This window comes from Hyperolius riggenbachi, chromosome 11, assembly GCF_040937935.1.
Source record: "Hyperolius riggenbachi isolate aHypRig1 chromosome 11, aHypRig1.pri, whole genome shotgun sequence".
Lineage (NCBI taxonomy): Eukaryota > Metazoa > Chordata > Amphibia > Anura > Hyperoliidae > Hyperolius > Hyperolius riggenbachi.
In genome coordinates, this window is record NC_090656.1 from 186,440,486 (window position 1) to 186,463,034 (window position 22,549).

General features: G+C 48.4%; 2 protein-coding genes across 2 annotated transcripts in view; both read left to right on the forward strand.

Moving 5' to 3' along the window:
* NUDT21 (nudix hydrolase 21) overlaps window positions 1–2,514 on the forward strand; it is a 16,497-nt gene extending 13,983 nt beyond the window's left edge. The window contains exon 7 of the mRNA XM_068259851.1: window positions 2,276–2,514. Within this exon, the coding sequence (XP_068115952.1) occupies window positions 2,276–2,297 (22 nt within the window). The 3' untranslated portion in view covers window positions 2,298–2,514. The remainder of the gene's footprint in view (window positions 1–2,275) is intronic.
* Window positions 2,515–9,408: 6,894 nt separating this feature from the next.
* AMFR (autocrine motility factor receptor) overlaps window positions 9,409–22,549 on the forward strand; it is a 73,051-nt gene continuing 59,910 nt past the window's right edge. The window contains exon 1 of the mRNA XM_068259537.1: window positions 9,409–9,816. Within this exon, the coding sequence (XP_068115638.1) occupies window positions 9,598–9,816 (219 nt within the window). The 5' untranslated portion in view covers window positions 9,409–9,597. The remainder of the gene's footprint in view (window positions 9,817–22,549) is intronic.

The window sequence follows — 22,549 nt, forward strand, 5'->3', positions numbered from 1 at the left end:
CTAGGGAGAATTTTAATTGGTCCACTACTCGGTGAACCAATGCGAATCATCCCTGGGTAGGGGCAATTCCCTATTGCAAACCAATGGGAGCCTGAGATGCTTCTGCTGTGGCTCTGGGACTGGTATGCAAGCATTTTCTTCTGTGCAGGTACCCAAATGGACATGATCATGTGAATATTTTGGGAAACCTACACAGCGAGCAGCCTAGCAGTACGTTCTCATAAACCAGTATTGATTCTGTTGGCTTCCATCACCATCCAATTCGTCTGTCCGTTTCACAGAAATCTTGTTCCGCCTACACTTGCTTTCCATTTGCATACAGTCAGTTCCAATAAGCAGAATTTTTTTTTTTATCTGTCATTGTGAACCCAGCCTTAAACCCTTTCCTGTGGTTTTAAATGTCACCAGTAAAGCAGAGTGCACAGGAAAACACAGACCCAACTCGCTACATTAACTGCAGTCATCTGTCAAATATTAATAATTATTAGCTTACTTTTACTATTGCTTGTCAGTGACCTTGTACATCTGTCTTACTGTAATGCTCTTCCGAAATGCCACTATCTCCTTTTTTTTTTTTCTGGGTTAATATAAATATATAACATTTTGATATTGCTTACCTAAAGTGACCTTTTTCTGAGATGGATATGGAGGCTTCCATATTTTTGTTTAAAGAGAACCTAAACTGAAAAAGATATGGATTTTTCTGTTTAAAATAACACCAGTTGCCTGACTCTCCTACCGATCCTGTGTCTCTAATACTTTTAGCCACAGACCCTGAACAAGCATGCAGATCAGATGTCTCTGACAGAAGTCAGATTGGATTAGCTGCATGTTTGTTTCAGGTGTGTGATCCAGCCACTACTGCAGCCAAAGAGATCAGCAGGACTGCCAAGCAACTGAAATTGTCTAACCACTTCACCCCTAAGGCATTTTTACCCTAACGGACAAGAGCAATTTTTCACCTTTCAGTGCTCATCACTTTCATTTGCCAATAGCATCATCACTACTAATTACAATGAAACTATCTTTTAATTATTATTTTTTTATTCCCCCAGCCCCCCCCCCCCCCCCTCCCCATCAATTGGGCTTTTTGGGGTTGATATTTGTATTCAGTAATTACTGTTTTTATGCATTTTAAAGGGAAACACAAGGAAAAAATGCAAAAATACACTATTTCTCCAATTTCATCCCCTATAGTTTTTAATATAAACACTGCTACTGTGCATAAAACCCACACATTTTATCTGCCTATTTTTGTCCCTAGTACAAAGTATGGTTACAATATAGTACTTGGAACTAAAGGTATATTTTTACTTTGGTAGGTTTTTTTTTCACTATTTTCACATGCACGGGAATGCACGCGCGGAAGCGTGCATGCGCACAGTGGCAGCAGCACGGTCTAGCACTGTAGCAGGATGTTTTTATAAGTCGGGTTGTCATTAAGCGGTTAAAAGAAAACATCCATATCCCTCTCAGTTAAGGTTCCCTTTAAAACAATTCCTGGGCTTTGTCGCTGATAAAATTAAAAACCAAAAAAAAAACCAGTAGGACATCACAATGCCTCCATATACGTATGGTATAACAATCTTATGCAAGACAACCACTTACAGGGGACCTAAAGCAACACTGTGGGCTCCCAGCCCCCTGTATTCGCCTGGTTTTTCACTGTTCTTGCTCCATTCAGCCGCTGTCCAACTCAGCCAGTCGCAGGTGACTGCGCATGCATCTCCCTGGGCTGTGCACATGCCTTGATCGCTCTTCCGTGGCTGGGAGAGTTCTGTGCATGCAGAGTTGCAAATGTTTTGCCAGCTTAAGAGCAGAATGCCCCCGTTGGGCTAACACAGCCTGGGACTGTGCCTGCAACTCTAGGACGGGCGCAGTGGCTGAAGGGAGAAGATCAGGAAGACAGCCAGGGACCAGGAAGACTACAGGAGGCTGGGAGAAGTTAGAGGTAGGTTAAATAGGAGACCCTACTGTCACTTTAGGTTCTCAATAAACCTAACCATATGTAGGTCAAATGAAAACAAACAGTTATGTTGTAAGCATCAATAATACAAGCAAGTAAATAATCAGCAAATATATAAGGTCTGTAGGGTTATTGATAATCTGACTAATCTCCATCAATAGGAAGTATAAAAGTTCATGATGGGGCTGAAATCCTATACTCCATAATGAGGCTCTTAACTTGTCTTATCTATTCACACGTATGTACGTACAGCTGTCTGTACAAATGATATGTAACTTCTGCAAAATTTTTTTTTTTTTTTTTTGACAGGTTCAACTTTATTTATAACTGAGCTTGAAGGAAGCTTGGAAGAAACAGTGCGTGGTCGGTCTCTGTGAGAACACATTTTTATTATGGACACATGAACTTCTTTTCCTGGATTCCCACACCTTGTTGTCAGTAGAGGAGCTGTACATACAGCGATAAGCATCAATATCTTAGTGTTTTTATTTTTTTGTGATTTAAGTATATGCTGACTCGATTCTTAAATAAAAATGACTTTTAGTTTATTCTTTCTGTTACTATTACTCATGTATGTATAAGCTATAGATCCTTCTTTGCTGGCATTCTTTATCATTCTCAGAAGAACTCCACACTAAAAAGATCACTGGTCCAAGCAGTAGTTACTGATCTGCTGTAAGGTCTGGCAGTCGTCCTCAGAAGCAGGAAATTTGGGCATCCACTAGCAGCAGAAACTTGGGTGCTGCCATAGGCGCTTTTATAAATAGTGGCTATAGTGTGATGCCTGATAAATAGCAAGTGCCAAGTCCATCCAATTTTCGTTTGGCTGATGGGGGGGGGGGGGGGGGGGGGAGTGTGAGTTAAGGTTAGGCGTGCAGGGGGTGGTTAAGGCTCAGTATTGTAGAGGGGAGGGTTCGGTGTGAGAATGGGTTAATGTTTTTCTGTAGTAACATTTTACCAACAAAAAAAAATTAAAGAATTGTGGTTATTCCCAGGTGCCCAAATTTCAGCATGCCTCTATTTCATGCACATATTGTCCACTCCTTCTCCATGCTTAGACACTGAAGCGAAAAACAATTATATGATTTGTATGTGTAGTGCAGCTGAGAGAGAAAACATTAGGAGCATGGACATAAGTCTATTGTTTCCGCACACAAATTTCAATTCAAAAAAAAGAATTACAATAAGAATTACAATAAAAATGTAAATATTTACCTAAGGGTTTAAACTTTTTTAAATATCAATGTAAAGATATATATATATATATATATATATATATATATATATATATATATATATATATATATATATATATATATATATATATATATATATATATATATATATATATATATATATATATATATTATATATATATACTGAGAAATAATACATTTTTTTAATTTATTTTTTAATTTTTCTTATTCTTCCTGTTAAAATGCATTTACAGTAAAGTGGCTCTTAGCAAAATGTACCACCCAAAGAAAGCCTAATTGGTGGTTGACAAAACAAGATATAGATCAGTTCATTGTGATAAGTAGTGATAGTTATAGGCTAATAAATGGGAGGTGATAATTGCTCGGATGCATAAAGTGAAAACGACTGAAGGCTGAAGTGGTTAGGAGAAATGTAGCTTACAAGTCAGCAAGGTGATTAACTGATGCCTGGATAAAAAAAAGGAGCTTCTCTTAAAAAAAAAAAAAAAAAAGTCTTGCTCCAAAGCCCAGTGACAGTGCAGGTGCCGTAGGAGGAAGACTAAAAGTCTTCTTTCCCCAGTGGAGCGCAATAATATCAAGTCTATATATCTAAAGTGCTCTATTAAATGCTTACGATATAGAATCATACTTTAGTTCTCCAAGCAGATTTGTGTGCTCAAGCATCCCGAGGGATCCAGCCAAGCAAATGATCAAGTAGTTATTCTGGTCAGGCTAAAACAAAGCATTATCCTTTTATGTCCCCAGAGCTACAAGGTAAACAATAAAACAGCTAAAAGGAAGTTTTACATTTTCCTACTAAAAAAAACTCTTTGGGGGAAGTGGAGAAACTCATTTTTTAAATTTGATACAAAATTGTCTGAGGCATTCAAATCCACCTAGCACCACAAATTTGTGAAGTGGACCGCTATCTGTAGTCATGATTAACCCTGTGATTATGTTCAGTTTTGGGTTCTGTGTGTTTTAAAACCAGTTGCACTAATCTGGGCATTTTTGACCTGCAAGGGAAATTGATGTTTACCTGTACATAGCTCATTTAAAGAGAATCTGTACTCTAAAATTCTTACAATAAAAAGCATACCATTCTATTCATTATGTTCTCCTGGGCCCCTCTGTGCTGTTTCTGCCTCTCCCTGCTGCACTCCTGGCTTGTAATTGCCAGTTTTAGGCAGTGTTTAGAAACTAAAAACATGGCTGCTAACCAGCATGTGATAGGCTGAGAGAAGCTCAGTCTGTGACTCATACAGAGCCTGCAGGGGGCGTGGAGAGGGTGTGTATAGCTTCTGCCTATCACAAGCAGAGCAGCACATTCCTGCCTGAGCCTGACAAAGGAAAGATTAGATTCTATAACAGAGATAATACAGCCACTGTGCAACTAGGAAAGGCTGCAATAAGACAGACCACATTAGAACAGGTATAGAAACTTATAGGATAAAGAAATAAGGCTGAACATTTTGTTAGTCTCTTAAAATTTGTAGTTTGTCTTTTATTTTTATTTTTTTAAAGCTGTTCTATTTTCCTTTTTGTTGGAAATTTTAAATCTGATAATAAAAAAGAATTGGGGAAAAAAATTACATTTTAGATGACCTGTTGATCTTTGCAAACTCCATGGTGAAATTACTGATTCATATCTACATATAGAGGCTATAATGCTTGCTACACAGCCATAGCAGTTAAAGAGACTCTGAAGCGAGAATAAATCTCGCTTCAGAGCTCATAGTTAGTAGGGGCACGTGTGCCCCTGCTAAACCGCCGCAATAGCGCCGCTAAACGGGGGTCCCTTGACCCCCAAACCCCCCACTGCGACACTTGGTCGCAGACTTGGTCGCCCCTGGAGGCAGGGCTAACGGCTGCAGCCCTGCCTCCAGTCGCGTCTGTCAGCGGCGCATCGCCGCCTCTCCCCCGCCCCTTTCAGTGAAGGAAGACTGAGAGGGGCGGGGGATAGGTGAAGATACGCGCTGACACGCGTGTGGGGCAGGGCTGTGGCGGTTAGCCCTGCCCCAACCAGGAAGCGCTCCCCCGCATTACGAGGGGATTTGGGGGGACAAGGGGGTCCAAATTCTTCAAGGGAGGTAAGATTACCTCTCTGTTTTATTCGCCTATCTTTTATGCATTGGGCGCCTCCACCCTTGTTTTAAGATGCATGTCTACACCGTTTAAGAATTTAAAAAAAAAAAAAAAATTAGATAAATTCTTAACCTAAAAGCTAAATGTGATCTCTTGTCTAGTATTGGTGTTTTTGGAGTTTTTTTTTTTTTTCTTTCTACAAAAAAGACAGTCCATTTTGGATGTACAATGCGTTCCCTTATCTGACCCAGGTGAATGTGGGCTTTGGGTTTGACCTTGGTGGCTCCAAGCAATTTCTGAATATTGGCCCACTTAACCACCTGAGCGGTCTGGACGAGCTCAGCTCGTCCAACACCGCCGGAGGTCGCCGCTCAGGCCCTGCTGGGCCGATTTTTATCAAATAAAAAGCAGCACACGCAGCCGGCACTTTGCCAGCCGCGTGTGCTGCCTGATCGCCGCCGCTCTGCGGCGATTCGCCGCGAGCAGCGGCGAAAGAGGGCCCCCCTAGCCGCCTGAGCCCTGCGCAGCCGGAACAAAAAGTTCCGGCCAGCGCTAAGGGCTGGATCGGAGGCGGCTGACGTCAGGACGTCGGCTGACGTCGATGACGTCACTCCGCTCGTCGCTATGGCGACGATATAAGCAAAACAAGGAAGGCCGCTCATTGCGGCCTTCCTTGTTTATTATGGGCGCCGGAGGCGATCGGAAGATCGCCTCCGGAGCGCCCTCTAGTGGGCTTTCATGCAGCCAACTTTCAGTTGGCTGCATGAAATAGTTTTTTTTTTATTTAAAAAAAACCCTCCCGCAGCCACCCTGGCGATTTAATCAGAACGCCAGGGTGGTTAAAGAACACGTCCGTGGAGGGGGGAAAAAAAGATGATCTACTTACTTGGGGCTTCCCCCAGCCCCTGGCAGCCTATCTGTCACTCGCCGCAGCTCCGGTATCCTGGGATCCCTTCTGTTGCAGCAGATGAGGTCGGCATCTTCTGCAAGTGCGTGGCCACGCCACTCGCAAGTGTGCTCACATGGCCGGGAGTGAATGCTCTCAGCCACGGAAGCGTGACCGCGAGTGGGGCAACCATGCGCTGGCGCAGAAGGTGCTGACCTGGTGAGGTCAGCATCTGCAATGGAGGGGACCCCGAAGCTGCAGTGAAGGACAGTTAGGCTGTCGGGCTGGAGGAAGCTCGAAGTAAGTCCCTTTTTTTTTTTTTTTTTTTTTTTTTTTTTCCCTCCTCCGATATGTCCTTTAAAGGGGAACTGAAGAGAGAGGTATATGGAGGCTGTCATGTTTATTTCCTTTTATTCAATACCAGTTACCTGGCAGCCCTGCTGATCCTCTGCTTCTAATACTATTAGCCATAGCCCCTGAACAAGCATGCAGCAGATCAGGTGTTTCAGTGATTCAGACTTATAAGTCTGATCTGACAAGACTAGCTGCATGCTTGTTTCTGGTTTTAATCAGATACTACTGCAGAGAAATAGACCAGCAGGGCTGCCAGGCAACTGGTATTGATTACAAGGAAATAAACATGACAGCCTCCATATACCTCTCTCTTCAGTTCCCCTTTAAGGCCACTTCTAATATTCTCTTGGATACATGAGACCAAGGCAATTTTGGTCTCTGGTTTTCTTGTCACCAGGATGGTTGTATCGCCACTGGTTGGTGAAAAAACACAAGGTTGGCAGAGAGCAGCCCTGGAAAATGGCCTTCAGGGATGGACTTGATGAAAGATTTGACTTCCTGGAGTTGGATTGCCCCTGTAAATTGCTGTTCATATCAAGGCCTCGTGGTCCAGTAAAGAAAAACTCAAGCAACACGAGTGGTTTAGGGGTAGTTTGGCAGTACAAGACAAACTTCATATGTTGTGTTCTCATTGGCAGCTCCGCTTTATGGCCCATATGCAATCAAATTTCTCCCGAGTTTTTCCTATGTAATGCCTTTAAAACCCAAAAATCTTAACCCTGTATGGAAATGGGTAAGGGGTACTTTGTACCCCTATACTCATTTCTCCTGGGAGGGGGCAGGTATCGGGGGTTCTCCTTAAAGGTGACTGCCAGATGCCACCATAAACGCCACCTCCGGAAGTGACCTCAGCCGCTAGAGCGAGAAGTCTGCCATGGAACGCACGGAAGAAGGTATGTATCTGCCCAGTGCCCACACACTGTAAGTAGCTGGAGGGGAGCGCAGAGGGGAGAGCCCCGAGGTGAGGGAGAGGGGGGGAACTTTCCCTCTCCCCGCCGACTGTGGCCAAGGCTTTCCCATCATGCTGCCACCCCTTCAGCCCCCGCAAAACTGCCAGGGAAATTCTGCAGGGGGGCCCGGTGGGGCCTAGTTACGCCCCTGTCTATCATACTTCATTTCAACTACCAGTACATACTACACTATATTTGGCTCTTGGTGTTCCTACTCTGTGTTCAGTATACACAGTTGGCCACCTGCAGAGGACACTGAAATAATGATGATTACGCACCACAGCTATGATTAGGCACAGCTGATCACCAGCACAGGACACTAGCAGGGTGGTGATGGGTATATACAGCTAACAGTAGGCCAAGCTGGTTGCCAGCAGAGGGTGCTTTTAGGATGGAGTAACCATGGATGATTACACTGTACAGTAGATATAGAACTATCAAAAAGGCACAGAGGGCACTGGGGAACTGGAGATGGATGACTGATGGGCCAATTCAGGCGGTGGAACTGCTCGCTTGCAGTTCAGCTTACGAGGTGTTGGTCATAATCGCCTTTCGGCTGTAATTATGTGCAGCTGAATGGTAGCATTTGGTAATAGCATGCACGTTTGATATGCAATGACTTTACCTGGCGGCAAAAAATGTCCTATGTCTCATCTGAGGATGGAAGGGCAGCCTGTCCACTGCCTGGAAGGCCGGACTGAGTTCAAGCATTTGCCCGGCTGGTGAACAGGAGCAGCTGATAGGTGTTGAATTCACCGCCTTCAGCCATCTTTGGAAAAATGGCCTCAAAGCCGTATACAAACTATAATAAATTCTCTGACTATACTGACCAACTATGAAAAAGCACGGCTAGCTGCTAGCAGAAAGGTGAAAAGATGAGTGATCAGTGACCACCACCAGAGGGCAGTGGCAGTGTAGTGAAGGATGATTTGACTTGCAGAGATGGTCAATAGGACACTAATACTGTAATTTCAAGTTGATGCATATTTTAATCAAGTGCAGTAGCCGATGATTTTGATTGGTCCAATTTAAAGTTGCAAATAGTTTGCATTGAATTTGGAAATCGCAATAGTTTGCATCTCTTTGACCACGTCTTGTGTTGATTAGGGATGATCAACTAGATACTAATAATTCTGAGCTGATGCTAACTTTATTAGAACAGTAGAGATACCAATTGCATGTTGGCAGCTACTAGGGAGCACTGGGACTGGCAATGAATGGGTAGCTCGGTCCCAAGATGCATACAATTTATATTAAATTTGCATGCAAGCCAAAGTGTAGCATACCATTGACCATCTCTAAAGGTGCATACACACATCCAATTTTCCTTGGCCAATGTTACCCTTACCGTGTAGAATGCGAGCTTATCTTCAAAATTTCTTCATGATATTTAAAATGTGTTGGGCCTCATGTGTTGGCCCTCATGGAGATGGAAATGTTGGCCAATGATTAGCCAATGAAAATTGGATGTGTGTATGCAGCTTAAACCGCAGCTTGAAATTGCGCCAAATGCATCTCATGTTTATTTTAATTAGTCTAGTTTCAGGCTGCATACAAGTTGTATGTGTATGATACACTTTCGGCGCTAGTCTACTTTAGGGGACCCACCGCAAATCCCCATAGACACTTTCAGCTGGGCTGCAAAACGGAACAAATGGCTTCCGTTTGCTTGTTGAAACCCCCACAAGCCTTATATCCCCGGGTAGCTACGCATGTCCTTTGCGGTGGGTCCCCTAAAGTAGACTAGCGCCACACTTTCTATCAAATTCTTATGCAAACCGAAATTAATGTACTTTATTCCCATAAACCAGCGCAAATAATACATATGGTTTGACGCCAGTAGAGGGCGGTGATGGATGATTATACATGACAGTACAGCTAGCTGAAATGGGGCTATTAGAAAGAAGTGACGTGTGACAAGTTGACAACACTGTCCTGCTAGCAGTAGATGCAGCTGGCCGCCAATAGATGGCGCTGGTAGAGCGGTAAACAGAGTGACAGCCTGGAACGCAGCACACACCGGAGACGTCTGCCAGAGCTGAGACTGGCCTCTGCCTGCTCACCGAGCGCTCCTTCCCCGGGTGTTACCTCACGGCACAGCCCCACATTCAGCTCCCTGTGCTGTGCCGGGCCCGGAGGGGCCCAAGGACTATTGCCGAGATGCCGCTGCTCTTCTTAGAGCGCTTTCCGTGGCCCAGCCTGCGGACATACACGGGCCTGAGCGGCCTACTGCTGGGCCTGAGCCTGCTGAGCGCCTACCGGAGCCTAAACGGAGAGCAGGAGGAGGAAGAGGAGAGCCGGGCCCCCCTGCCAGACGAGCCCGGAGCCCTGTCACTAGAGCTACTCCGCTACCTGGTCACTGACAGCCTGGGAGTATGGGTGAGTGCTGTCTGGGAGAGCAGGGGTGACTGCTGGCTGGGAGTACAGGAGGAGAGCAGGGGTGAGTGCTGTCTGGGAGAGCAGGGGGGAGTGCTGGCTGGGAGAGCAGGCAGAGAGCAGGGGCGAGTGCTGGCTGGGAGAGCAGGCAGAGAGTAGGGGTGAGTGCTGGCTGGGAGAGCAGGCAGAGAGCAGGGGCGAGTGCTGGCTGGGAGAGCAGGCAGAGAGTAGGGGTGAGTGCTGGCTGGGAGAGCAGGCAGAGAGTAGTGGTGAGTGCTGACTGGGAGAGCAGGCAGAGAGTAGGGGTGAGTGCTGACTGGGAGAGCAGGCAGAGAGCAGGGGTGAGTGCTGGCTGGGGGAGCAGGCAGAGAGCAGGGGTGAGTGCTGGCTGGGAGAGCAGGCAGAGAGCAGGGGTGAGTGCTGGCTGGGAGAGCAGGCAGAGAGTAGGGGTGAGTGCTGGCTGGGAGAGCAGGCAGAGAGTAGGGGTGAGTGCTGACTGGGAGAGCAGGCAGAGAGTAGAGGTGAGTGCTGGCTGGGAGAGCAGGCAGAGAGCAGGGGTAAGTCCTGGCTGGGAGAGCAGGCAGAGAGTAGGGGTGAGTGCTGGCTGGGAGAGCAGGCAGAGAGCAGGGGGGAGTGCTGGCTGGGGAGAGCAGGCAGAGAGTAGTGGTGAGTGCTGACTGGGAGAGCAGGCAGAGAGTAGTGGTGAGTGCTGACTGGGAGAGCAGGCAGAGAGCAGGGGTGAGTGCTGGCTGGGAGAGCAGGCAGAGAGCAGGGGTGAGTGCTGGCTGGGAGAGCAGGCAGAGAGCAGGGGTGAGTGCTGGCTGGGAGAGCAGGCAGAGAGCAGGGGTGAGTGCTGGCTGGGAGAGCAGGCAGAGAGCAGGGGTGAGTGCTGGCTGGGAGAGCAGGCAGAGAGCAGCGGTGAGTCTGGCTGGGAGAGCAGGCAGAAAGCAGGGGTGAGTGCTGGCTGGGAGAGCAGGCAGAGAGTAGGGGTGAGTGCTGGCTGGGAGAGCAGGCAGAGAGTAGTGGTGAGTGCTGACTGGGAGAGCAGGCAGAGAGCAGGGGTGAGTGCTGGCTGGGAGAGCAGGCAGAGAGTAGGGGTGAGTGCTGGCTGGGAGAGCAGGCAGAGAGCAGGGGTGAGTGCTGTCTGGGAGAGCAGGGGTGACTGCTGGCTGGGAGTACAGGAGGAGAGCAGGGGTGAGTGCTGTCTGGGAGAGCAGGGGGGAGTGCTGGCTGGGAGAGCAGGCAGAGAGCAGGGGCGAGTGCTGGCTGGGAGAGCAGGCAGAGAGTAGGGGTGAGTGCTGGCTGGGAGAGCAGGCAGAGAGCAGGGGCGAGTGCTGGCTGGGAGAGCAGGCAGAGAGTAGGGGTGAGTGCTGGCTGGGAGAGCAGGCAGAGAGTAGTGGTGAGTGCTGACTGGGAGAGCAGGCAGAGAGTAGGGGTGAGTGCTGACTGGGAGAGCAGGCAGAGAGCAGGGGTGAGTGCTGGCTGGGAGAGCAGGCAGAGAGCAGGGGTGAGTGCTGGCTGGGAGAGCAGGCAGAGAGCAGGGGTGAGTGCTGGCTGGGAGAGCAGGCAGAGAGTAGGGGTGAGTGCTGGCTGGGAGAGCAGGCAGAGAGTAGGGGTGAGTGCTGACTGGGAGAGCAGGCAGAGAGTAGAGGTGAGTGCTGGCTGGGAGAGCAGGCAGAGAGCAGGGGTAAGTCCTGGCTGGGAGAGCAGGCAGAGAGTAGGGGTGAGTGCTGGCTGGGAGAGCAGGCAGAGAGCAGGGGGGAGTGCTGGCTGGGGAGAGCAGGCAGAGAGTAGTGGTGAGTGCTGACTGGGAGAGCAGGCAGAGAGTAGTGGTGAGTGCTGACTGGGAGAGCAGGCAGAGAGCAGGGGTGAGTGCTGGCTGGGAGAGCAGGCAGAGAGCAGGGGTGAGTGCTGGCTGGGAGAGCAGGCAGAGAGCAGGGGTGAGTGCTGGCTGGGAGAGCAGGCAGAGAGCAGGGGTGAGTGCTGGCTGGGAGAGCAGGCAGAGAGCAGGGGTGAGTGCTGGCTGGGAGAGCAGGCAGAGAGCAGCGGTGAGTCTGGCTGGGAGAGCAGGCAGAAAGCAGGGGTGAGTGCTGGCTGGGAGAGCAGGCAGAGAGTAGGGGTGAGTGCTGGCTGGGAGAGCAGGCAGAGAGTAGTGGTGAGTGCTGACTGGGAGAGCAGGCAGAGAGCAGGGGTGAGTGCTGGCTGGGAGAGCAGGCAGAGAGTAGGGGTGAGTGCTGGCTGGGAGAGCAGGCAGAGAGCAGGGGTGAGTGCTGGCTGAGAGAGCAGGGGTGAGTGCTGGCTGGGAGAGCAGGCAGAGAGTAGGGGTGAGTGCTGGCTGGGAGAGCAGGCAGAGAGTAGGGGTGAGTGCTGGCTGGGAGAGCAGGCAGAGAGTAGGGGTGAGTGCTGGCTGGGAGAGAAGGCAGAGAGTAGGGGTGAGTGCTGGCTGGGAGAGAAGGCAGATAGTAGGGGGGAGAGCAGGCAGAGAGTAGGGGTGAGTGCTGTCTGGGAGAGCAGGCAGAGAGTAGGGGTGAGTGCTGGCTGGGAGAGCAGGCAGAGAGTAGGGGTGAGTGCTGGCTGGGAGAGCAGGCAGAGAGTAGGGGTGAGTGCTGGCTGGGAGAGCAGGCAGAGAGTAGGGGGGAGAGCAGGCAGAGAGTAGGGGTGAGTGCTGGCTGGGAGAGCAGGCAGAGAGCAGGGGTGAGTGCTGGCTGGGAGAGCAGGCAGAGAGTAGGGGTGAGTGCTGGCTGGGAGAGCAGGCAGAGAGTAGGGGTGAGTGCTGGCTGGGAGAGCAGGCAGAGAGTAGGGGTGAGTGCTGGCTGGGAGAGCAGGCAGAGAGCAGGGGCGAGTGCTGGCTGGGAGAGCAGGCAGAGAGCAGGGGCGAGTGCTGGCTGGGAGAGCAGGCAGAGAGTAGGGGTGAGTGCTGGCTGGGTGAGCAGGCAGAGAGTACAGGTGAGTGCTGGCTGGGAGAGCAGGCAGAGAGCAGGGGTAAGTCCTGGCTGGGAGAGCAGGCAGAGAGTAGGGGTGAGTGCTGGCTGGGAGAGCAGGCAGAGAGCAGGGGTGAGTGCTGGCTGGGAGAGCAGGCAGAGAGCAGGGGTGAGTGCTGGCTGGGAGAGCAGGCAGAGAGTAGGGGTGAGTGCTGGCTGGGAGAGCAGGCAGAGAGTAGGGGTGAGTGCTAGCTGGGAGAGCAGGCAGAGAGTAGAGGTGAGTGCTGGCTGAGAAAGCAGGCAGAGAGTAGGGGTGAGTGCTGGCTGGGAGAGCAGGCAGCGAGTAGGGGTGAGTGCTGGCTGGGAGAGCAATCAGAGAGTAGAGGTGAGTGCTGGCTGGGAGAGCAGGCAGAGAGCAGGGGTGAGTGCTGGCTGGGAGAGCAGGCAGAGAGCAGGGGTGAGTGCTGGCTGGGAGAGCAGGCAAAGAGTAGGGGTGAGTGCTGGCTGGGAGAGCAGACAGAGAGTAGGGGTGAGTGCTGGCTGGGAGAGCAGGCAGAGAGCAGGGGTGAGTGCTGGCTGGGAGAGCAGGCAGAGAGCAGGGGTGAGTGCTGGCTGGGAGAGCAGGCAGAGAGCAGGGGTGAGTGCTGGCTGGGAGAGCAGGCAGAGAGTAGGGGTGAGTGCTGACTGGGAGAGCAGGCAGCGAGTAGGGGTGAGTGCTGACTGGGAGAGCAGGCAGAGAGTAGAGGTGAGTGCTGACTGGGAGAGCAGGCAGCGAGTAGGGGTGAGTGCTGGCTGGGAGAGCAGGCAGAGAGTAGAGGTGAGTGCTGGCTGGGAGAGCAGGTAGAGAGCAGGGGTAAGTACTGGCTGGGAGAGCAGGCAGAGAGCAGGGGTGAGTGCTGGCTGGGAGAGCAGGCAGAGAGCAGGGGCGAGTGCTGGCTGGGATAGCAGGCAGAGAGCAGGGGCGAGTGCTGGCTGGGAGAGCAGGCAGAGAGCAGGGGCGAGTGCTGGCTGGGAGAGCAGGGGCGAGTGCTGGCTGAGAGAGCAGGGGCGAGTGCTGGCTGGGAGAGCAGGCAGAGAGCAGGGGCGAGTGCTGGCTGGGAGAGCAGGCAGAGAGCAGGGGCGAGTGCTGTCTGGGAGAGCAGGCAGAGAGCAGGGGCGAGTGCTGGCAGGGAGAGCAGGCAGAGAGCAGGGGCGAGTGCTGGCTGGAAGAGCCGACAGAGAGCAGGGGTGATGCTGGCTGGGAGAGCAGGCAGAGAGTAGGGATGAGTGAGGGCTGGGAGAGCAGGCAGAGAACATGGGTAAGTTCTGGCTAGGAGAGCAGAGGTGAGCGCTGACTGAAAGAGCAAGGCAGAGTGCAGGGGTGAGTGCTGGCTGAGAGAGCAGGCAGAGAGCATGGGTGAGTGCCTTCTGGGAGAGCAGGCAGAGAGTTGGGGTCAGTGCTGGCTGGGAGAATAGGGGTAAGTGAGGGCTGTTGGAGCGGGCAGAGGTGACTGAGGGCTGGGAGAGAAGGCAGTGATAAGTGATATCTGGTAGAGTAGGGTTGATTGATGGTTAGGAGAGAAGGGGAGTGATGGGAGTGTAGGAAAGAATACTGCTTAGAGGTAATGCAGAGAAGTGGTGAATTATTGGAAGAGAATCATGCGTTTGTAAGATAATGTAACATTAGGCAGTAATGATGAAGGTGTTGTTGCTGAAAGAAACAAATTATTTTAGGAGGAGCTCTCTAGGTTTCTAAGTTTAATAAGACCTCTTATAATAATGATACCCGACATTAACGTTGTTTAAAATTGGTAAACTCCTCACAGTTAAGTCCAGTTTACACAGTTTACTAATGTTTCTTCTCCTTTATGTGACTTGTTGCTAGCAGAGAGTTCTCCTAATTGGCAACTTCGATTTCTCCAGGACTCTGAATACACTATTGCTGTAGACCAGAGCTCTGCCTGCATCTAAAGATGTATGCACACCCTGACCCTTGGATTGCAGATACTTGTTATTTACAATGAGGTGGCAATGCAGCAGTCAGTGAAGGGAGAGGAGTCAGAGTAGGGTCAGCAAATGAAGAGGAGACAGAGAGTAGTGGTCTGAGTCTGTGAGGGAAGAGGAGACAGAGAGAAGGGGCCAGAGTCTGAAGGGAAGAGGAGACCGAGAGTAGGGGCAAGAGTCTGTGAGGTAGGAAGTGACGGAGCAGGGGTCAGGGCCAGCAAGGGAAGAAGAGACAGAGCAGGGGTCAGGAGGGGTGTGGACAGTGTATGGGGAAAAGACAGGGGTCATTGAGGGTGGAGCAGAGAGCAGGGGTGGGGACAATAAAGGGAGAACAGGCAGGGGTCAGTGAAGGCAGGGCAGACAGCAGGATTTTATTTAGAGTTGCCCAAATCTCTGCCTATCTTCTCCTCATGGGAAGAGATTTTCTCCCAATTCCCCTTGTGCTGGGAAGTTTGGGGGCTGAGCGCTGTACAGACGCTTGGCTCTGCGTCTTGTGAAGCATCCGGGGATGGGAGGAAGGATGAAGCGCAGCGCATGACCGAGCATCTTCCAGCAAAAGGGGTGAGGGGAACAATGGGCTTGCAGTCACTCTCGTGTAAAGTAGCCCTGACTTTGTATAAAAATAAAACGTTAGATATTTACCTTGGCAGATGGAAGATTCTGGATAGTCCAGAGCCTTCCAGTATCTTCTTACACCCCTCTGTTCTGTAAAAGGCTCCTTATGGCTGGCTGCGTTCCCAGCTGTGGACGAGTGCATCCTGAATGAGCATGTGCAAGTAGAATGAATCACTTGTGTATGGAGAAAAAAAAACCATGCATGAGCATCCCCATTCTACTGGGCATGTGCATGCTTTACTCGCTCTTGCCCAGTACGGATGTTATTGTCCACAGCTGGAGATGCAGCCGTATAAGCTGCAGACCTACTTGGACAACCACAATCGATTAGGCAGAACAGAACTTGAATTTCAAGCACAGTGGACTGTGGCAGAGACGGGCTAACTCACCATTGGCAGCGCCTCTGTGCACTGGCCTCCATCGTGCATTCCAGCTCTCAATACTTCCTCCTTCACAACTGGAAGGTGGAAGAAGCTGGAGAGCTGGAACAACCAAACTCTTGGGGCTCACTGAAACTTTGTACACCCTTGTTAAGTTGTACCTGAGGTGACATAAGAGGACATGTGTACAGTGCCAAGTATATTAAGAGCTAGTGTGTGTACCTTATTTTTTTTTTCTGCCTGAAAGAGTTAAACATTCAGGTATGCAAGTGACCTTTTCTCTCCAGTCCGGACCTAGTCACACTAGTTACGTCCTACTGCGGTAGTCTCCCCCGCCGCAGCATATCGCAAGTGACATACAAGTCTATGGAGCCTCAAATTGTGGATGTGGCTTGATGGAAGTATCCAAATTGCTGCAATGCCTTTGCAAAGTCTGCAGTACTTAACCGCAAGAAACGTGCCTAACGCACAGATCATGTTGTAATGTAAGTGTGCACGACTGGTGCGCATGTGCAGACCAACAGAAATCCCAGTGATGTACTTCCTGCCCAGTTAGAAGTACGTCACTGAGTGGGGGGCGGGCGAATGCATATGACTCTGTCACTGCACCATAGTGCAGGATCATATGAAGGCTGATTTCCTGCTGCCACATCACAGATTTAAGTGTAAAACTGGCTGTAAGGCCTCTTGCACACTGCAAGTGATTCCGATTCAGATTCCGCTTTTTAATCAGTTTTTACATCCGATTCAGATTCCGATTTGCAGTATGCTCCTTGCACACTGCAAATCTGAATCTGAATTGGATGTAAAAACTGATTAAAAAGCGGAATCTGAATCTGAATCACTTGCAGTGTGCAAGAGGCCTAAGGCCTTGTTCACATTAGGTGCTCTGAGAAACGTGTAAAAGCGCATGATAAAAAACACATACGCTTGCGTGCTTTAGTGCGCGTTTCTGTGCATTGCGGTGTGCTTTTTTTTTAACCATTTAAGCCTTCTGGACATAGAGGCTATGTCCAGAAGGCCATGTGCGCTCCCGCGGCCGATCGTGCACGTGCGCTTCCGGCCGCGGATCGTTAGCCCAGGAATCAATGAATCGGGACATGGTGCCTGATCGTGGATTCCTTTCCCCGGCAGAAAAAGTGACTGCTTCTCTCGGAAGCCTCGCTTTTTCTGCCGCTTACCTCCCCCTATGTCCCTCTAAGCGTACATGTTACGCTTAGAGTGATGTCATGTAAACAAACTCATCTTGTGGCCAAAAAGTAAAACTACATCCACATGTAAAAAAAAAAAACAAAAAAAACACATATTTGCATAAAATAATTACTATTTACATCCCACCCTCCCAAAAATACAAAATAAAATGTTTAATAAGAAAAAAAAAAGTTACAATAAAAAAATACGTAAATATTTACCTAAGGGTCTAAACTTTTTAAATATTCATGTAAAGATGAAATATTTCTATTTTATTTTTATTTTTTTTGTTATAAGCTTGTAGATAGTGATGGATGCAAAACGGAAAAAAATGCACTTTTATTTCCAAAAATAATATTGTCGCCATACATTGTGATAGGGACATAATTTAAACGGTGTAATACCCGGGACTATTAGGCAAATACAATACGTGGGTTTTAATTATGAAGGCATGTATTCTTTTAAAACTATAATGGCTGAAAACTGAGAAATAATGATTTTTTTTCAGTTTTTTTCTTATTCTTCCTGTTAAAATGCATTTACAGTAAAGTAGCTCTTAGCAAAATGTACCACCCAAAAAAAGCCCAATTGGTGGTGGAAAAAACAAGCTATAGATCAGTTCATTGTGATAAGTAGTGATAAAGTTATAGGCTAATGAGTGGGTGGTGAACATTGCGCGGATGTATAGAGTGAAAACGACTGAAGGCTGAAGTGGTTAAGCATATTTTGCTTATTGTAGCAGTTGTAAATAAAGCTTTGTTTTTATATTTAAATGTACTTTTTTTTCTAATTAGGGGTGAAAAATGCATGCGCTTCTACATGCTTGTATGCGCTAGAAAAGCGCCCCCATTCACTTGCATTGATGCGCGCTTTACAGCTCAACATTGTTGCAAATGCTTGCAACACTACGTTTTGCTCAGCGCAGTGCATAGATGATAGCCAGGCACATTTAAAGGGAACCTTAACTGAACGGGGGTAAAGAGTTTCACTTACCTGGGGCTATTACCAGCCCCCTGCAGCAGTCCTGTGCCCTCGGAACCGCTCTGGAATCCTCCGGTCCCCCGCTGTCACTTAGTGTTGTTTTTGACGACTCACCAGTCGGCCGGCCGCCATGCGTATTATTGGACGCATTCCCTACTGCAATTAGCGGACCACAACACGTACAAAAATATGCGTTGCTGCATTCCGCACGCGTAGATATGCGGCAACGCATATTTTTGTACGCGTTGCGGTCCGCAACAGCGCTAATTGCAGTAAGGAATGCGTCCAATAATACGCATGGCGGCCGGCCGACTGGTGAGTCGTCAAAAACAAAACTAAGTGACAGCAGGGGACCGGAGGGTTCCAGAGCGGCTCCGAGGGCACAGGACTGCTGCAGGGGTCTGGTAATAGCCCCAGGTAAGTGAAACTCTTTACCCCCCGTTCAGTTAAGGTTCCCTTTAATTGCATGGGAAAATCAATACCTTGCAGAACGCACAGGGCAATGTGCTGTGAAAAGCGCACAGAAACGTCCCTAGTGTGAACAAGGCCTTAGGCCTCATTCACACCTGAAAAAGCAAATGCCAGCGTTTTTGTGCGCTGTTTTTTTTCCCCCTCCCGGCACTCCCCTGCTCGACGCGTTTCTGGAAAAAGTGCTTTTCTAAGCACCTTTCCAGAGTGGTTTTGTAATTCATTCCCTGAAGCAAGGCAGAAAGTGAACTCTTTGACCCGGAAAAGAATAAATACAATGTATGTATTTTTAAAAAAAGTGAACGCAATTGCTGCACAAAGTGATTTTGTGAGTGTTTGCGTTTTTACTATACCTTCCATTGAGGCAAAATCGCCCCAAAAATGGTACAGGCACCGCTTTGCTGCACGCACAGCGTACGAACAGCGTTGATATGAACCTTCTCACAGAGATGCATTGTACAAGCGTTTTGTGGGCGATTTTAAAAATCGTCTGCACTTGAAAAAAGGCCGAAAATGCCCCTCATGTGAATGAGCCCTCATAGGCCACTTTCTCCCCTCCCCCCCCCCCATAAAAAAAAGTATTGGTTGTACAGAAAAATTGAATTTATTTTTGTACAAAAAATGTACAACTGTACAAAAAAGTTCATGGGAAGAATAGAAAACATCTGCTTCCTTAGACAGACCTCTACTAGAACCAAATTATAATTATTTGTATGACTCATAGCGCCTGATTGTGGAATAGACCTGTTACCCGCCACAGATATTCTTTTGCTTGTAATTTTTGTAACTTTAGTTTAACTTTAAAGTACAGATAAACTGAGATTGATATAGAATCTGCCATATTTATTTCCTATCAAACAATATCAGCTGCCTGGCAGTTTTCTTGATCTCTTTGGCTGCAGCAGTGCCTGGATGACATAACTGAATCAAGCTTGCAGCTAATACAGTCAGACTTCAACTTCACCTGAACTGAGAGGGATATGGAGGCTGCCATATTTATTTCCTTTTAAACAATACCAGTTGTCTGTCTGTCCTACTGAATCTTTTTGGCTGCAGTGGTGTCTGAATTATATACCTGAAACAAGCAGGTTGCTAATCCAGTCTGACTTCAGTCAGATCACCTGTTCTGCATGCTTGTTCTGGGTCCATGGTTAAAGGGGTACTTCAGCCTAAACAAACATATTTTCATCAAGTAACATTAGTTATGTTAATTAAGAATAGATAGGTAATATAATCTCTTACCCACCCTGTTTTAAAAGAACAGGCAAATGTTTGTGATTCATGGGGGCTGCCATCTTTGTCATGGGGGCTGCCATCTTTTTGATTGAAAGGAGGTGACAAGGAGCATAAGACAGTTCCAACTCTCCTGTGTCCTGATTACCCCTCCCAGCTGCACACGCTAGGCTTCAAATCTCACATTCAAAATGTAAAAAAAGAAAATTGCACCAAAACAGCAGAACGAGAACAACAACATCAGAAATCCCATCATGCTTTGCACAGCATCAGGGGGAAAAAGCCCGGGCAGTCTTCTTCTGTGCAGCTAAAAATGAGGCTTGTATAAGAGTAACAAAGTTCTGATGCTGTGAAACTGTTAAAGAAACACCAAGCCTTTTCAGTGCTGCTGAGTCGATTTTTAGTCCGGAGGTTCACTTTAGAAATATGTAGGAATACCTTGGCGAGGAGTATAGAGAGACCGGGATCCGAATGATGCAGTATCGTTTGGTATAAGAAGGATGAAAGTATATAGCTATAAACTCACAAAGGTGGGGTGCAGTTCTTGCAACCACCGTATAGGCCTGCGGGGAATAACTGCTCCTGCTCGATACTCCAGGGCCTGCTGGATACTGGAAGGTCGCTCTCCTGTAGTACAATGGACTTTCCAGAACAACTGCAAATCTGTTACCTCCAAAGGAAGTCTGATTGATATTGGGTAGGATGGAGGCCTCCCCTGGGAATTCTGTTTTAGGGCCCGTTTTCACTATTGCATTGCGGAATCGCCGGCAAATCACCGCAGGCAGAATCACACGCGGGTGCGATTCCGCATGCGTTTTTTGCTGCGATTTCGCATAGGTTAGGGTAATGCGATTTTAACCATGTCAGTGCCTGTGTGAATTAACATGGGTACCTATGCGAATTTGCTGCAAAAAACGCATGGGAAAAACGCATGCGATTTCCCTATTAAATACATTGCGTGTGATTCGCCTGCATTCCACACGCAAGCGAATTCTGAGGGCTCTGCCGTGCAGAAAAATTCTGCACAGAGAAACGCACAGCAAAACTGACAAGTGGAAACAGGCCCACCCACTTGTATTGGCTGTGCAAATCCGCATGCGGATTCGTGATAGTGGAAACGGGCCCTAAGTGTTTTTTTTATATATATATATATAATAGACACACCAGTTCTATAGAGGAATTTACAATCTTTCCCCTATGTTATCAAGGCATTTTATATTGACCTGAGGAAGCGGCCATGACCAGTGAAATGTGTTGTCCGATTGTTTTGTTTTTTTCGGATAAACTTTTTTTTTTTGCATTTGAACTGGTGTCTATATTATCTGGAGTGTTAAGTGATAACCTCTCTTTTTTTTATTTATAATTTAAAAGAAACGCTAAAATAGAATACACAACATCCTACCCAATATGGGTAAGGGAATTAGAAACCGAGGCTTAGCAGGGCTGCCAGGCAATATGCATTGCAAAGGAAATACTGTAAATGTCAGCCTCCATGTCCCTCTCAACTCCGGTGTCTTTTCAGTCAAAAACATCTGATCGGCATGCTTGTTCAGGGTCTAATGCTGGGAATACACGTTACATTTTTTCGCGAAGAATCTTTCCGATAGATTTCTGACGTGTCCGATTCTCCGCTCGATTCTGATCCGCTCGATTCCTCATAGAAGTGAAGGAAAAAAGATAAGAAATACGAACATAAGATAAGAGAATCAAACCGAGAAACTAATGGCTAATGGAGAATTGAACGCGAAAAACGTAACGTGTATTCCCAGCATTAGGCATTTTAGAGGTAGCTGATCAGGACAGCCAGGAAATACATGTGTCAGCATTCCACTTCTCTCTCACCTCAGATGTGCTTTAAAGCAGGGCTTTTCAACCCAGTCCTCAAGGCCCACCAACAGTGCATGTTTTGCAGAAAACCATAAACATTTACAGGTGAGGTAATTAGTGTCTCAGCAGAGCTGAGCAACTACCTCTATGGATTTCCACAAAACATGCACTGTTGGTGGTACTTGAGAACAGGGTTGAAAAGCCCTGCTTTATCCTCCCTGGTGGTATGCCCGTCAGTGTCGGGCTTGCCGCCGCAGGGGATCGCATCGCCCCGGGAGGATTTTTTAAAATAAAATTTACCTTTTGTTAAGCTAGCACTTCGCTAGCTAACTATCGTGCCCAAGTCCTTCCGGTCCCCTCCGATTGCCCGCGATCACCTCCGGTATACATACCCCCCAGGGATCCCGTGATGCTGCAGCCTCCCAATCAGCACCCGGCTTCGCTATGGGGAGGATTGAAACTGCGCATGATGTCCATGACGTCATGTCCGATCGTCGCCATAGCGACGAGTGAAGCCAATTGGGAAGCTGCGTCTCTCGCGGGATCGCGGATGGGTGAGTGTTGCCGGAGGCCATTGGGGGGGCTCATACTAGTGACGGGGGACTTGGGGGCCACAGTTAGCTAGCCTAGTGCTAGCTAACATAAAAAAAACAAACATTTAATTTAAATAAATCCCTCCCGCGGACACAGCCACCACATCTGCATACCGCCAGGGAGGTTAAAGGATACCTGAGGTGACATGTGACATGATGAGATAGACATGTGTATGTACAGTGCCTAGCACACAAATAACTATGCTGTGTTCCTTTTTTGCTTTCTCTGCCTAATGCCGGGAATACACGGGTCGGTCCGGCGGCCGCTTATCCTCGCGAATCGATTGCCGCTCATCCCCGCCGGCGCTTCCTTATCAGCGCTCAATTCCCTGCCATTGTCCGCCGGTGGGGATCGAGCGGGCGGGGGTCGAGTGGCTTGATCGGGCCAGCTGCTGGCCGGATCAGCTGGTCGATACACGGTACAGAAACTTGCCGTGTATCCCCAGCATAAAAGAGTTAAATATCAGGTATGTAAGTGGCTGACTCAGTCCTGACAGGAAGTGACTACAGTGTGACCCTCACTGATAAGAAATTCCCCTTTTTA